The 15,875-nt window shown below is 34.5% G+C and overlaps 1 protein-coding gene across 1 annotated transcript in view; it reads left to right on the top strand.

Moving 5' to 3' along the window:
* Cad99C (cadherin 99C) overlaps nt 1–15,875 on the top strand; it is a 210,430-nt gene that overhangs the window by 123,877 nt on the left and 70,678 nt on the right. Inside the window, exons 7-8 of the mRNA XM_072542457.1 lie at nt 671–834; nt 13,282–13,431. Of these exons, the coding sequence (XP_072398558.1) occupies nt 671–834; nt 13,282–13,431 (314 nt within the window). The remainder of the gene's footprint in view (nt 1–670; nt 835–13,281; nt 13,432–15,875) is intronic.

Genomic DNA, 15,875 nt, shown 5'->3' with positions numbered 1-15,875 from the left:
GATGCCGCCAAATATTCTTCTCAGGATACTTCGTTCAAATATAAGCAGGAGATTTTCATCTGCCTTGGAAATGGTCCATGCCTCTGACCCATATGTCAACACTGGTTGTATAAGGGTTTTGTATATGGTTATTTTTGTTTTTTGGCTTAAGTTTCTGCTTCTCATATGTCTACCCAGTCCAAAATAGCATTTGTTTGCTAGGATTATTCTTCGCTTGATTTCTTCCGTCATGACGTTCTCCTTGGTGATCAGGGAGCCTAAGTATGTGAATTTGTCCACCACTTCAAAGGTAGAATTATCAACCGTGAGTTGGTGGCCGATGTTTCTGGCTCTATTGTTGGGTGTTGATGCCATTATCTTAGTTTTATTTTCATTTACTTGCAGGCCCATATTTTTTGAGGCGTGTGACAAGGTGGTATACATTTCTTCTAGCTTGCGTGTTGTGCGGGCAACTAGATCAACATCATCTGCATATGCCAAAATTTGGGATGATTTATTTGGGCTACCTTGTATAATTGTAGAAAATATTTTCAAAATATAATAATTTTTATTGGTTATTCGGATGTCTATATCACTTTATCCATCAACTTTTAGTTTTATTAGACTCTAAATAAATTAATTTTCTTGTAATATTTTTTTATGTAAAAATCATTAACATTTTTTTTTTCAGCCGATTACGTACCGCCCGATGATGGAATTGGTAAAGGGCGTATTCACAGTGAAGATGGTTATGGGTATTTCTCCATCAACTTGCCACACCAAGGTCAGGTTACTGTGAACAGGACTTTGGATTTTGAAAAGACTCAACGGTATTATGTCACAATTGTAGCCACCGTAAGTACTATATTTATTTATTTTACAATTGTGTAATACATTCAAAAATTAAGTCATTAAAAACATTACTTCATCATACCAAATAATGTTTTCATCCATTCTGCTTGATTACGGAAATAATGATTTATATAGTGGTTACAGTAATAAGCAAACATTCTTTCATGTCATTAATGGACAGATTCAAAGATCTATGTACCGCTATTTAAATAACGTACTTTTTTACATCAATTTTGTCGCTTTTATTACAATGATTACTATAAATGTACGATATTTTCTAAGATTACTACATATTTATTGATATCTGCTTTTAATTTTATTTTAATTTTTACTAAGTAATCAAATATGTTTCGTCTAGTTAATACCGTATTAATTTTTCATCCTTCAATTGGGAGTATATGTAAAAAAACATAGTACAATATTATACATATTTAACAGTCAATCATAGTCGAGGAAACCACTGCGCATCCGCTAGAAAAAATATTCTGATTCAGCTTTTTTGCACAATATTATGATTATTGCTGTCTGATCATTCACTATGATCAATAAGCAAGTTAGTTCTACATACAAAATATTACAAAAAACTTAATCTAAAGTTACATTCAGCAATATTCCTTAGGCTCTAATACATTATAGTACAACTAGCTAACGTGTACACTTTATCCGCACTTTTGCTCTGCTTTTTCACTTTCACTCACTTATTCGCTCCGTGCGTGATTGACGCGACACCTACCGCCTTCATCTGACTGTTTTGGACCTACCAATTTTCAGGTTAATCATATGACATATGTTTGACATTGTTAAATACAGGCGAAATTGACAATTATTAATAATTAACTTTTTAATTATATTTTTTCAGTTTATATACAAAATAAATGTAGTATTAAAAACTGGGTTTCTCAAAATTCATCATAATATATCTTTTTAACCCCAAACGGAAAAGAAAGGGAAAAATCTAGTACTGCCAAATCAAGTTTTTCACGTGAAAGAGCATGTAATTAAAAACAGTAATATTATGATATAAAAGCTAAAGTCATCAGGCAGTTAGCTTGAAGCCTTATAAAATATCATTTAAGGTAAATTATTTAAATATTTCCTATTTCAATTGCATAAAAATGAGGTTATGTGATATTTACTTTTTCACATTAATAGCACGGATCCATCTTTTTCTTTTCTCTAATTTATATGTAATCTTTGGGAACCTATAAAAACTACACTTACTATTTTTGCTATTATTAGCACAATTAAATACGCAACATGTATTTGCACACATTTTTGATAAAATTTATGCGTAAAAAGATTCCATGATTTCCATGATTCCAATTGTGTCATATTTCGCCGCTACGCACGCTGGCATCGTTTCAAGGTACCCCTACCATGGTCACGCACGGAGCGAATAGCACTAACTCAAACGGCTTCGTTCTCTTAAGTCTTCTTATCTGGTTGGCGTTGCCTTTGCTCATGGCTCTCGGCAAACTTACTTATTGTCTGGATAACCGTATCCATCTGGAGGTCTCGATGAAGATCACAGTTTCTGAAGTACCATGGAACGTTAACGATGTTCCTTAATAATTTATTCTGATATCGTTGTATAATTTGGATGTTACTTTCTTTTGTACAGCCCCATAGCTGTATCCCATATGCCCATATCGGTTTAAGGACTTGCTTATACAATAACAGTTTGTTATAAGTAGACAGAGTGGATTTTTTTCCTATCAACCAGTACATCTTTCTGAAATTTCTTTCAAAAATCTTTCTGAAAGGTATTTGGTTTCTATTTATACTAACTGGGATATGTTGTTCTCTTTTGTTAGTAAAATTGACATGAACAGCTTTTGTTTCATTAACTTTGATACGCCATCGCCTGGTCCAGATGTTAATTTGAACAACAGAGTTCCGTAGCATGGTTGTTGCATCCTCTTGGTTTTGTCCGGCTGCTAGAATGCATGTGTCGTCTGCAAATGTGGCAATTGTGTTAGGTTCTAATGATGGAATATCGCTGGTATAGAGCAAGTATAGCACTGGCCTCAGGATACCTCCTTGTGGAACTCCTGCTTTAACTTCTCTTAATTCTGAATATGCTTCCTCATATTTAACTCGAAAGACTGTCGGATATATATGATTCTAGTAGTTTAGAATACTGTTTTGGTAAGTAGCATCTCAGGTCCAAAAGTGCGCCAAAAATTGATTTTTTAACAAATTGCAAAAATCGGTGTTTTAGCCCCGAACAAGTTGTTGTCCGGGGCTAAAACATTGCAGCTAAAGCATTGTTTTAGTTGTTTTTTGGATTTCTTGTATCATTCCTAAAAAAAAGATACCTAGTTACTTTTGTGACCTACCTAGTTACAATATGTGGCCTAGATACCTATCTAGGCCACATATTTAGACACGATAAGTACCGTCTACTGCAATTGATTGTCCAGGGAAAAATAGACAGTAAGCGAGGTCCAGGCAGGAGAAGACACTCGTGGCTCCAAAATCTGAGGAAGTGGTTCGGGCTCACATCGGTCGAACTATTCGGAAGCGCCGCAAACAAGATCAGAATTGCCATGTTAATAGCCAACGTTCGCAACGGACAGGGCACTTTAAGAACAAGAAGAAGTTACTTTTCTCTATGATGTGCGGTTTTCTAGTTATAAACGATTTAAGTTCTTGAAAACGCCAAAAATGGCCGAAAAACAATATGAAAAAAGGACAATTTTGATGTTGTCTAAGGTTACAAATATTCTTCGAATATCCATTAACAAAATCTTGAAGTATTTTAGTTCATAATATTAATTTAAACCTTAGTTTTTTAATTTTTAATCAAGCGAGTATTCATCAATGATAACACGCTGCCGAGCACACTCTCACACTCATGCTGAATACACATACTTTGCTGGCGCTTATATTTGAAAGGTAAAAAGGTAAGGTGTAAGCTTACTTTTTACTTTTAAGTTTTGACTTATAATAATTCCTACCTTATTTTATAAATTTCAATTATAAACAAAAAATAATCCCACCATTAAAGGGGATTGACAGAAAGTAGGAAGGGACTGCAATGAAGTTAGTACTGATGACATAGGACGTATGCCTACGATGGAATGGACAGTGGGAGTGTGACGTCACAACTGTCAATTACTTTCCAACCAAAAGATGAAATGCACAATCTCAAGACTTTTTAATTTCTATAAAGTTAACATTATGCTTCCTCTGCTGCTTTTTCTTTTAAGTATAGTGTTTTTTACGATAATACCATCATAATTCAGTGTTCTATTTCTATGAAATATAGTTTAAAAGTTTAAATTACAGACATTCTAACCCTACTTTATTGAGACATGCATTTTATTGCTATTTTTATAAAACAACATGCTTTATTATTTACACAACCTTGTAAAATTGTTGTAGTAACTATTAGAATACTTAGATATTGCAAAAAGCGGAAAGATTCTGTAAAAAAAAATGAAAATATAACGAAACCTACAAATTATCCACACTAAACAAGGTTTGTTTGGAAAGTGAAACGTGAAACTGACAGATGTCAATGAAATCTACATCATCACTTCGACGGTCCATTAGCTCTTGTGTCAACACAGAACAGAATATTTAGTCTACCGGACAGAAAGAGAGAGGGCGAATATTTATTCTACGGGACAGAAAGAGAGAGAAAAGAAAGATAGAAGGCGCCAACTACTTTTTGAAGAAAAAGTAGTAAAAACGAAGCTGGAGGTAAATGAAATAATAAATTAATAAAGAAATTAAAATAAAATAATTATTTAAATATAAATTAATAAAGATGTGACGTTTATAACGTTACATCCGTTAATGGGGCCATCATTTAATCATGTCATCTAATAAACTAGTTTCCTGATAGGAAAATGCAACGAACTCACTATCATTTGACCCAAGCCAACTCGATTTTTAAAAACTATACTTTTTGCTACAGTTCTTTTTAGTTCTCATTATTTATGTGCATAGTATGGAAATTTTTTTTTGTTTTCATGATAATAGAAAGACCGACAGTACTAAACATTTATTTAAAAACTTATTCAAGTGTTTTTATAGTAGACAAAATGTTCAAGAAGATTGTCGTTCACAGTTATTAGTTTGAAAATAGTTATTCCGCATTTTGCACTTCATGAAAGTTTACTTCTCTGAGTAACTACAATTATAATTATATAAGTTATGGTTGTGTATAAATATTGAATTATGTATAAATAAATAACAGTCACGTAATGCCGCCATGATAACAACATACCTACCTAGTTCTGTGTTTAAAAGATTGTATATTCGTTTCTCTGACCTTTTGCTTTATACGTGACCAACTTGTGAGACATTTTATACAAGAAGTAAACTAATAAATTCTCCTTGAAACCGACTGTCTGATATCAACTAATCAATCAGCTCGATTTGTTGCGTGGATACCTGAATAATCCACGCAATTACGCTATTTCCTTTTATTTTTTAGTAATTATAGAGTAAAAAGCCAGTAGGTTAAGGAAGTAGTACAGGGGATATGTCATATATGAAATACCGTTTTGTATTTGGTTTGTTTCTTAAAACATTTTGTAATTCTTTGTTCAAAAATACGCATTAGTATTGTATGTAGTGTCACCGGGGGCCTTAGTCGTGGACTAATACGTACTTCATTGTGCATCGCCCCGCCTCAAAACATCTACAATTTTTGCTATTGACCGACTGATCTGAAAATGCCATATAGAAACATATAAATATGGGACATTTCCAATTCACGGCCTAAAACCTTTTACCAAGTTTGGCATGCTGGACTGGCCAGAAAACTGTTGAACATCGGCCTGCCCTTCTCTTTCGTTAGACTTATCCACTCATATCTTTCAACGTCAAATCACGGTAAAAATGCGAGGTCATTTCTCCGACTCATTTACTCCTACAGCAGGAATTTTACAAGGTTTAGTGTTGGCACCCATATTATACACTATATACAACAGCGACTTCCCAAACCCATGATACACCAACACGCTCACTTTGCTCTACGCAGACGATACCGCTCTCGTAACAACAGCACTAGACGTAAATTCAGTACTTAGGTTTGCTCAAAATCATCTTGACCTGGTCGACAGATGATGTAGGAGAGGGAGAGTAACACCTAACCCAAATTAAACTCAGATGATTCTCTTTAGACACCCCAGTCTCAGCAGATTCACCTCATACAACATAGTCGGAAAATACAACCTTAAAGTCAGGGGCAACCAACTCCAACTCCGCGACCGGATTGAGTATCTCGGTGTGGTGTTTACACAAACACAAACTGGAGGCCCGGTCTGAACATAGCCTGTAACAAGGCTAGGGGCAGAGTCGGTCTTCTCAATGCTCTCTGTGGTAAGTTCGGAAGGACACACCCACGCACACTCATGCATACTTACAAAACATTCACCAGGCCTGTGATTGGTATAGATCTAACCTCTATATTTCGATCCACCGTTACCTCACACAAAGACTGCTGGGATTGGAACGAATCCTACGTAGAGTAAACAACAAACAACGCGACTATCCCTCCGACCTTATTCATTAACTGTCGAATATCCAGCCCATTAATGAGAAGCTCTCCTCTCTGAGCAGAAGTTACATAATCAAAACCATCCCTGGCCAAAACTTCAGAGCCCAAAATATCTTGAAAACTAACTGCTCATCCATCGGCAATGTATTGAAAAGACGACCTAAACCCAAACTCCCTTTCCTACCCACTAAATTTCTGGTCCTTGTCAGCAACGAACTCCCTGATAAATACATTGACATTCTGGAGGCAACTCCTCTTTTTTACCGCTAAAACAACCAATAAATGCTCACTTCGAGCTTGCCTAGACAGGGAGGGATCGTTTTTCTGTGGTTTCTCGATTCCATTGCACTATGATACCTGTCTATTGCAGAGAATACAGCCACAGCTGCTCTCACGCGAGTCGCAATATACATTTACTAATTAAATTAAATTGTATACATAATAAACTCAGTCAATTTATAAACATATGTTTATTAATAAAATTCTGAAAAGGACCGTTTTAGCTCAACAACCCTTTCACCTCTAATTGTCTAGGATCCTCCTCCGCCAACACACCACGAAGCCATCCATCAGTGGAACTTACAAAACGAACAAAAAGCCAACCCACCAAAGAAAAACAAACCACGTCCTGAAGAGGTGAAAACCCTAGGACAACAAATCACAAACGAGAGAACATCCAACCACAAAGAAAGATCATCGAGACAATGCGATAATTCACGGCCAGTGTGGTTTCAGCTCCCGTATAGGGTCTCCTGTACCCTGGGAGTCTGATTTGTGTGTTTTCTCCGTTTAGTGTTAGATAACTGAAACATTCCACAAAAACATCAGCAGTCATTTCTTCATGGTAGTCGTTTGTAGAATTTGAAATATTATCTAGCAAGCCTCCTTTAACAAATTTTTTATCTGCTCCAATATGAGTGATAATTAAACGGCGACCTTTACCATTTGAAAATTTTAAGTCCGTAGACAAACCTATAAATTCCTGACGAGCAGTTGTAACCAGTTTATCTTGCTAAACTTTTTTAACAAAATGCCCTTCATTTATCCAGTTTTTATCTAAAAAAAATGTTTCTACCTTCTCTCCTCAATTTTCGAATTTTCCTTAAATATTGCCTGCTCTAACAAATAATTTCTTCTTTCTCTATGATCGCAAATTTTCTATTATAATAAATAGATTCTTATAAAATAAATCATTTATGGAAATTGTGGAAAATTAATATCAATTTTCAATTGATTCAATTCAATTATTAATCAATTATTAATAACGCTTTTTATTATAGAACTAACAATTCTGTGTCTTATAATCACAGGACTTTACAAACACAACCTGTTTATCTAAACTAAAATCATTTACAATCTGCAAAACACGTTCTGCCGTTTGGAAACTTTAATCCTTTCTAAGAAAGTTGGAGGCTTACAAATTGACCCTCTCCTTTTTGGAAATTATAAATATTTTGTACCAGTAGAGATTACGTACTTATATCATTTGTTCTGAAGCTATTTTCTTGTGGCATTTTAAATTAATTACTATTTAAATGGGAATAAGCCACAATTAAAGGTTAAAATACGTTTATTGACGTTTCAATTTCCACTTCGGAAATCGTTCTCAAAATACAAACATTAGTAAATTAAACAAATTTTGTTTTTTTTTTGTTTTTTTTTTTTCTTTTTTTTTTAAACACGCGGAAATTGAAACGTCAACAAACGTATTTTAACCTTTATTTGTGGCTTATTCCCATTTAAATAGTAATTAACTTATATCATTTGTTGATTAAAATGAAAATGAAAATGAAATGAAATTTAAGAAAAGAATTGAAATAAATTGGTTTGTTTAAAAAGTTTAGGTAAAACCTAAACATTTTCTTTTGAAACGAAACACTTTATATTCATACAACATTTAATAATTCTACCTAATATTTTAAATCTATTATATATTACAATCTTAACTTTGTCAATTTTCCTTTTGTCTGTATTCTAAAAACCCATGTATAATTCTGAATTATAACAATATATCATGTATACGCAAGGTTATTGCGCGCGTCTTGATATTTCGCGTCATACTAAATATTATTTCGGTCCCGTGCAAAAATAATAAGATAAGTAGTATTCACTTCAAAATGGAATTGTCAAACCTTAACCCAAAGGCTGATTTAAATAGAAGTTGATCCTTAGCATGAGCAGCATTTGGAAGATAACAAACAGTCTTTAATCAAATTTATACCAAATACTGTACAGGCAAAAGCTTTCGACCAATATTGCAAATATTAGCTTTGCTAGCAACTACATAATCCACAAACTTCAAGTGACTCAGAGAAAGGCACCAAGAAATGCTTGACCTTAAGCTCAGCGATCGCATATCCAATGAAGAAATAAAAAGACGATCCAAAGTAACTGATATAATCCAAAAAATTGCTTTGTTAAAATGGGTAGGACACATAGGAAGAATGGAGGACAGTCGTTAGATGAAGCGAATTGTTGAATGAAGACCAAGAGTAAATAAGAAAAATTGAGGCAGACATTAAAGATATAATATATTTAGGAAGCCAAAAAACTTTCCACTTTTATGAAACCAACAAGTGACATGACATTTGATTCCAATAATTAACGCGGTAATTTCAAAAATACAAAACCTATCAGGGTGGCACCAGTACCTGGAACACAGTTGTGTATAATGAGCATAACAGCAAAATAAAAAGTGAAACAAAATAAAGAAATGTTGAAAAATGTAAGTTTTACATCAGATTAAAATTTAGCAAAAAGAATTGTTAACAAACCACGAAAAAATATATCTTCTACTTATCTACTTAAGGATTCACTGAAAAAGATTCTTTCTTTACTTCTATTAACGCCTACACAACTCTCGACGCCCAAGGATCTGATCATTATTGATTCAATGTCAGTGTTACCAACCTGTTACAGTTTTAAAAAATAAGATTGAACTTTTGATAGCAAACTGTGTAGGCTTCAACCTATCGGATTTTGTGAAAAAATCAAAATCATTGTGCGTGGGCTAAATTTATGTCAATTTTTAAACTTTCTCCACGACACTTCAGTGGGATGATGGAATTAAAGACTAACCTACGTGACCTATTTGTTTAAAATAATTCAATTACGCAAATGTGCCATTATATATTTTTAGAATTTATGAGGTATGTCATAGATCGAACAGGTGAGTATACTTTATGGAGATTAAGCAATACTCAATATACTGTTATTTGCTGTCCTGTTATTTATTATGTTGAGAACAATCAATACATGCAAATAAATACACGCTTATATGAACGGTTAGAGAACGACAGCCAATATGAGGGATAGCGGAAAAATGATAAGCAGTTTAATTATTAAGATAAACATTTATACGATTTGCTACATACCTTTCTGTCAATTAAACATAATTTTTTTCTTCCCATATCAATTGGCCCAACGTTAGATTGATAAGAAAATTAAATTTTAGAGAACAAAGCAAACAATAGTTTATATACAGGATGACGGTATAAAAGTCGGAGATGCCACACTGGACAGAGTAGAGAAACTCGTGTATCCCGGCAGTAATATCAATGAGAGCTGGGATCCAACCGCAGAAATTAAAAGCCGAATAGAACAAGCCCGAGCTGCCTTTGTTAAAATGAGAAACGTACTTTGCAATCACGATCTTAGCATTGACCTTAGATTTCGAGTGACATCTTGCTACATCTTTCCTGTCCTGTATGGAGTGGAAGCGTGGACTCTAACTGAGGCTATCCTTAAACGCTTGACAGCCTTTGAGATGTGGGTATACAGACGACTACTGAAAATAAGCTAGGTCGACGGAGTTAGAAATTAGGAGGTCCTTAGACGGCTGAACCAAACAACACAACTGGTCAATATAATAAAGAAACGCAAGCTGGAATACTTCGGTCACATTATGAGACACCCTGAAAAATAGGATCTTTTACATCTGATCATTCAGGGAAAGATCCAAGGTAATCGTGGTCCTGGTAGAAGAAGAACATCATGGCTGAAAAATCGAAGGCAATGGTATGGAAAATCAACTACATGGTTATTTAGAGCTGCTGTCAATAAAGTCACGATAGTACCGGTCATGGAACTAGAAGAAGAAGAATCGACTTTTACAGACAATCCTAGTTTCAATATCGAAAAGATTATAATACCCATGTTCGTCCGTCTAAAGATCTGGTCTACTGGCAAGGATAGATCCCGTAAACCAATAATCTCAACGGAAATAAGGATCTCAAGCGAACTACGATTGCCTAGTAAAGTCACATTGTTTTGAGCCTTTCGACTCTCGGAACTCCAAGAGATATCGATGCCACCTTTGACTAGAAAGGATACGGCCTTAGAAGCGTTCAGGCATAATATCACAGATGGTAGCTTCGCACCATTACCCGCTCGAGTAAGTGCGTCAACCAAATGTCCGAACCTGCGGTTCCTCTCATACTGAGCAGGATTATTACCGCAACAACGAGTCATCAGTACGGTAAAACTAACTTGTCTTACGACGGTCTAATCCCAGCTCACGTTTCCTGTCTATGGATGAACAATCCAACGCTTGGCGTTCTCTTCCTCAAAACTCTTCAAGCCAAAAGGATCGATAGGTCGTGCTTTCACAGTCTCTATGCATACTGAACATCAGGATCAAGCCAGCTTTTGCCCTTTTTCTCTACGCGAGGTTTCTGTCCTCGCTGAGCTGGCCTTAGGACAGCTGCGTTATTCTTTGACAGATGTACCGCCCCAGTCAAACTGCCTGCCTGGCAGTGTCCTGTCTACGAATCGATTCAGGCTAGAGGTAAGTTGACTCTCGAAACGAAGCACATGAACGCTAGCCGGGTAACCGAAAGGCGAGCCTTATCGAAACCACGAAACAGACGAACGGCACAACGCAACGAAACGTCACTTGGTATCCTTGGCTCAAGAATTCCGTGATAGTCGCCGCCTAGTGAGCGAACGACGCACGCGTTTCGCCTTACCAAGTAAAGAAACGATGAAAGCTATGAAAACGATAGTTTTGGCTATCGCTTTGATCAATTCAAAAGTCATATATATGGCGCAAGAGCACAATTCGTCAAACATTCCGTATATGAATCGGTATCAATAGGATCTTAACGTTATTTCAGTATAACCCTGCCTCGTCAGAGTTCCGGGAAGATGCAAATTCACACAAAGAATGGCCAGCCCTCCACGCGAAGTGGATCTTCTCTTCTCAGAGTGCCGTCTTCCTACGGAGGTTGGCAATCATAATGGCTATTTTTATTGGATAGGTGGATACGTCTTTTCTATTTACTTCCTCCTGATATTCCAATTGAAAAATAACACTCAGTAATTTTTTAATTTTTCAATTGCTTTTTGACACCGTTTCCTGTGGTAATATTAGTTGGATTCGCAATAGTGATTCTGCAACAACTCGTTGTTTTTCTTTTTTCTTAAATATCCAACTTTTACTGCCATTATAAATCACAGATGTGTTTAAAATATTAAAAAATATATTTAAACATCAGTTTAAAATGAACTAGCAGCTATAACATAGGAAATCGACAAAAAACTTCTGACAGCTTGACGCCTGCTGTAACCTATTCTATCAAGTATAACAAATACAACCTTGTAATAATTACTAATTGGGCGTGACATTTAGTTCCTTTATAGTTTATTAAAAATAACAAAGTACCATTTTAGACTTTATCGATATCTAATTGACTACACCCACACTATTGTCGGCGCCTAAGTATAAGATCATTATTGATTCAATGTCATTGCTACCAACCTTTTACAATTGGAAAGTAATTTGTGTAATTTTAAAGTGACAATTGTGTAGGTTAATATTTATAGATTAACGGATAAGACTTCTACAAGAAATTACACATTTCAGGTTATATATCAAAAATAGAATTGGAAAATATGGCTATTTCAAATTATATGTTACTGTTAATAATAACGATTGCTAATCCGGTAATTAGTTTTCTATTAAAGTGTTACTTTTCTATATCGTAAAGTCATGAAAAATGAACAACAAAAAAGTGATAACAAATAAACTGAATAAAATTATACCACTAGCAGAAGAACAACAAGGTTTTAGGTCGGGAAGATCATGCACCGACGCTATATTTATAATGAGGCATATGCAAGAGAAATCATTAGAATACAACAAGCCGGCATATCTAAGTTTCGTGGACCTTACAAAGGCATTTGTACGGTCCCGGGTCAAATTAAAAGACGTTATCCACTTACTACATGCAAGAGAGATACCTCTAAAAATATTTAAAACCATCGAAAATATCTACCAAAACAACACAATAAAAGTAAAAGTAGAAGAAGAACTAACCGACCCTATTGAAGCTGGCAATGGGATAAGACAGGGATATTCCCTGAGTCCTCTATTGTTCAACTTGATTATGGACGAAATAATAAAAAAAGTAAGAACTAAAAAAGGATACCAAATGGGAGAAAAAAAAATAATCTGCTATGCAGACGACGCAATACTACTCTCACAAAGTGAAGATGATTTACAACAACCAATTTAATATAACCACCAGAAAATTTAACATGTTAATTTACCCAAAAAAGACAAAATGCGAGTGATGGAGTTTAAATATCTAGGCATCACATTATCTAGCTACGGAAAGCTCGAAACCGAAGTGGAGGATCAAGTGAATAGAGCAAACAGAGCCCCAAGGCTGTCTAAATGAAACAATATGGAGAAATAAAAATATCGAGAAAGAACCGAAAGGCAGAATTTACAAAACAGTCATCAGACCAATAATGACATACGCGGCAGAAACAAGACCTGACACAGAGAGGGCAAAAAGGATGTTAGAAACAGCAGAGATGAAAACACTTCAATTCAAATCAATTTAAATTTAGTTTTTTTTTTGGCCAGTTTTTATAATAAGCACACGAAAAAATATATTTTATTTTTAAAATAAATATTTTATTTGTTTCAGGACCGAGCTCGTGATCCTTCTCAAAGACTCTCTGCTACTACCACGTTAACAGTGAATATCAAAGACGACGATGATCTTCCACCATCATTTATTTACAAAAACTGCATGCTTCTTGATGGTACTTGCATCAATCCTGAATATACAGCCTCGGTAAGTAACTATTTTCGTTGTATGTCATAAATATCTAAAATCACCAAGCAAGATAATTTTTAATTTGAGTACGTTGCAGTATATTTCGCATACTACCTGCAACATGTGTGAACAGTAGTAGTATTATAGTAAAAACAGTGTTTACGTAAATTAAAACAGGAAATAATGAATGACATTATGTCGACACGTTTATTAACATTTCCTATTAAAAGGAAAACCACTTCTGAACCGATAAATACCCGGAAATATAAGAAAACATTTTGTTTCATCCGCGAAACCAACACACTACTCATAATTGAAATTATTATTGTTATCGTTTGATTGTTAATGTTGTGCATTCTCGAAAAAACCGCTTAACATTCTTTAAAATCTACCTGCTCTATTATTTGTTAACTTATAAAACCCTTATCGGTATAAGGATGATATATAGTACATATTGACCGGAGCCAGTAGCATTCAGAAGTGACGATAAAAATGTTCATAGCCGCATTCTCAGAGATGGACGATTTGTTCAGATGAATGCACATTGGAATTCTGCAACCGATGATAAATTCTCTATAACTGGAGGTATCTTATTTGACAGATTTATTTACGGGGCTGGTTTTAATGAGAATTCTCACGATTCTTACGATGGTTTTTGAATAAAGGTATCGTTTATGGATTAAATACATGTATCTATTAACTATGTAGGCGGTGCAAATCAATAAAAGGCGTTTAGCCCTAAATGTTTTGTCTTTATTATACTTTATTTGGTTGCAATTGGCAGCTTCTTACAAATGCAAATCTTCACTAATCTGTAAAAAAACATGTATAGTCGGTTCGCTATATTTACGCGGGTTTCGGATTAAAAATTTTATTGTAAGTACCCAGTTTTAATTACCTGCTCTTTGGGGAAATATCAACTGGTCAAATGAAATGAAAAATAATCCATAACTTTTTTTAATTAAATAATAATGGAAAATCTTTTATATAATTGACAGTATAATAAGGAGAATTACTTCATTAATGGAGTCTAATGTGGCTAATATAAACCTAATAATAATTTTATATTACACTTCACACAGAAAATATGGTCTATGTATATTTGTTCCATGGAGAGAATTTCTAATGAAAAATAAAAAAATTTAACTTGCCAACAAAAATGAAAATCAGTCATTATCATCAAAAATATCATAATCGTCTTCATCATCACTGTCATCACCATTAATTGTTATTATGATTGGACTTATTTCGTTTATTTTATTTTCACGAGTCCACAAATCTTCTATTAGTTTCTCGCACTTAAATATACAGTTGCACCACACTTCTGGAGTTACAATTGAAAGTACCTTTCGCCAAGTTTTCCGAACTGCGTCGTCGCTATAACCGTTAGGCCCAATATGGTTGTCATAATATTGTTTTGCTATTCCCCATATATATTCGATGGGATTAAACTGGCAATGATACGGCGGCAGACGTAAAACTTGATTACCGTAACTTTCAATAATCTGATCCACAACAAAGGTTTTTGGTTTTGCGTGGATATTTGCCAAGCGTAATAATTCTGATTTTAAAATATGTTGTGTAAATTGTATATGTTCCTTTGTCAAATATTCTTTAATTTTATTAACAGTCCAAGAATTCGTTGGACTTTTGTTTAATACTTCAGAATGGTAAGGTGCATTGTCTAAAATAATTACGCTGGGCTCACTTAAACCTGGGAGAAGTTTTTCATGTAACCATTTTACAAACATTTCTGTGTTCATATTATCGTGATAGTCACTTGATTTTGATTTAGATGAAAATATTAAATCAGCACCTTCTATAAACCCCGATTTCCCTCCTACATGTAAAATTATGTGTCGCTTCCCTTCTCCATCAGTATGTTTGATAGACTTTACGTTATCATCTTGCCATATTCTCTTGGTTGCACCCCTAGAAAATATCCATGTTTTGTCTAAATATATAAAATTTGACCTTTCTTTTTTTAATTTAGAATATTTTCTTAGAAAGTTAATTCTTTTATGCACAACAGAACTTCTTTCACAAAGGGCTTTTCTGTTATCCTCCTTTTGAAATTTGAAACCCAAATTATGTATCACTTGCCATAAACTTGTTCTGCCAATTTCGTCAAATTTTCTATCTTTTTATTCCGAGAGAATTGTATTTAAGGTCACATGTTCCTTGTTGGCTCGCATTCGATAAATGGTATCACGAATTTCAAATTTTTTTCCATCTGGAATATCTTTCGTTTTCAATGATAGGCGAGTTTTTCGGTGATCTTCTTTCGGCCGTTCATTATTGCGATTTTGTAATACTCCTTTTAGTTTGGTTTCACTAATTCCTAGAACATCACATACGCGTTGTTGAACAGACATTACCGATTTTAAAGGACCGCCATTTTCTTTTTCATCCGTAAAATACTTATGTACACTACAAATTAGACTATCTACATCTAACACACG

This window comes from Diabrotica undecimpunctata, chromosome 8 (genome assembly GCF_040954645.1).
Source record: "Diabrotica undecimpunctata isolate CICGRU chromosome 8, icDiaUnde3, whole genome shotgun sequence".
NCBI lineage: Eukaryota > Metazoa > Arthropoda > Insecta > Coleoptera > Chrysomelidae > Diabrotica > Diabrotica undecimpunctata.
Note: the sequence above shows the minus strand (reverse complement) of the source record. Positions and strands in the feature narration are given on the sequence as shown.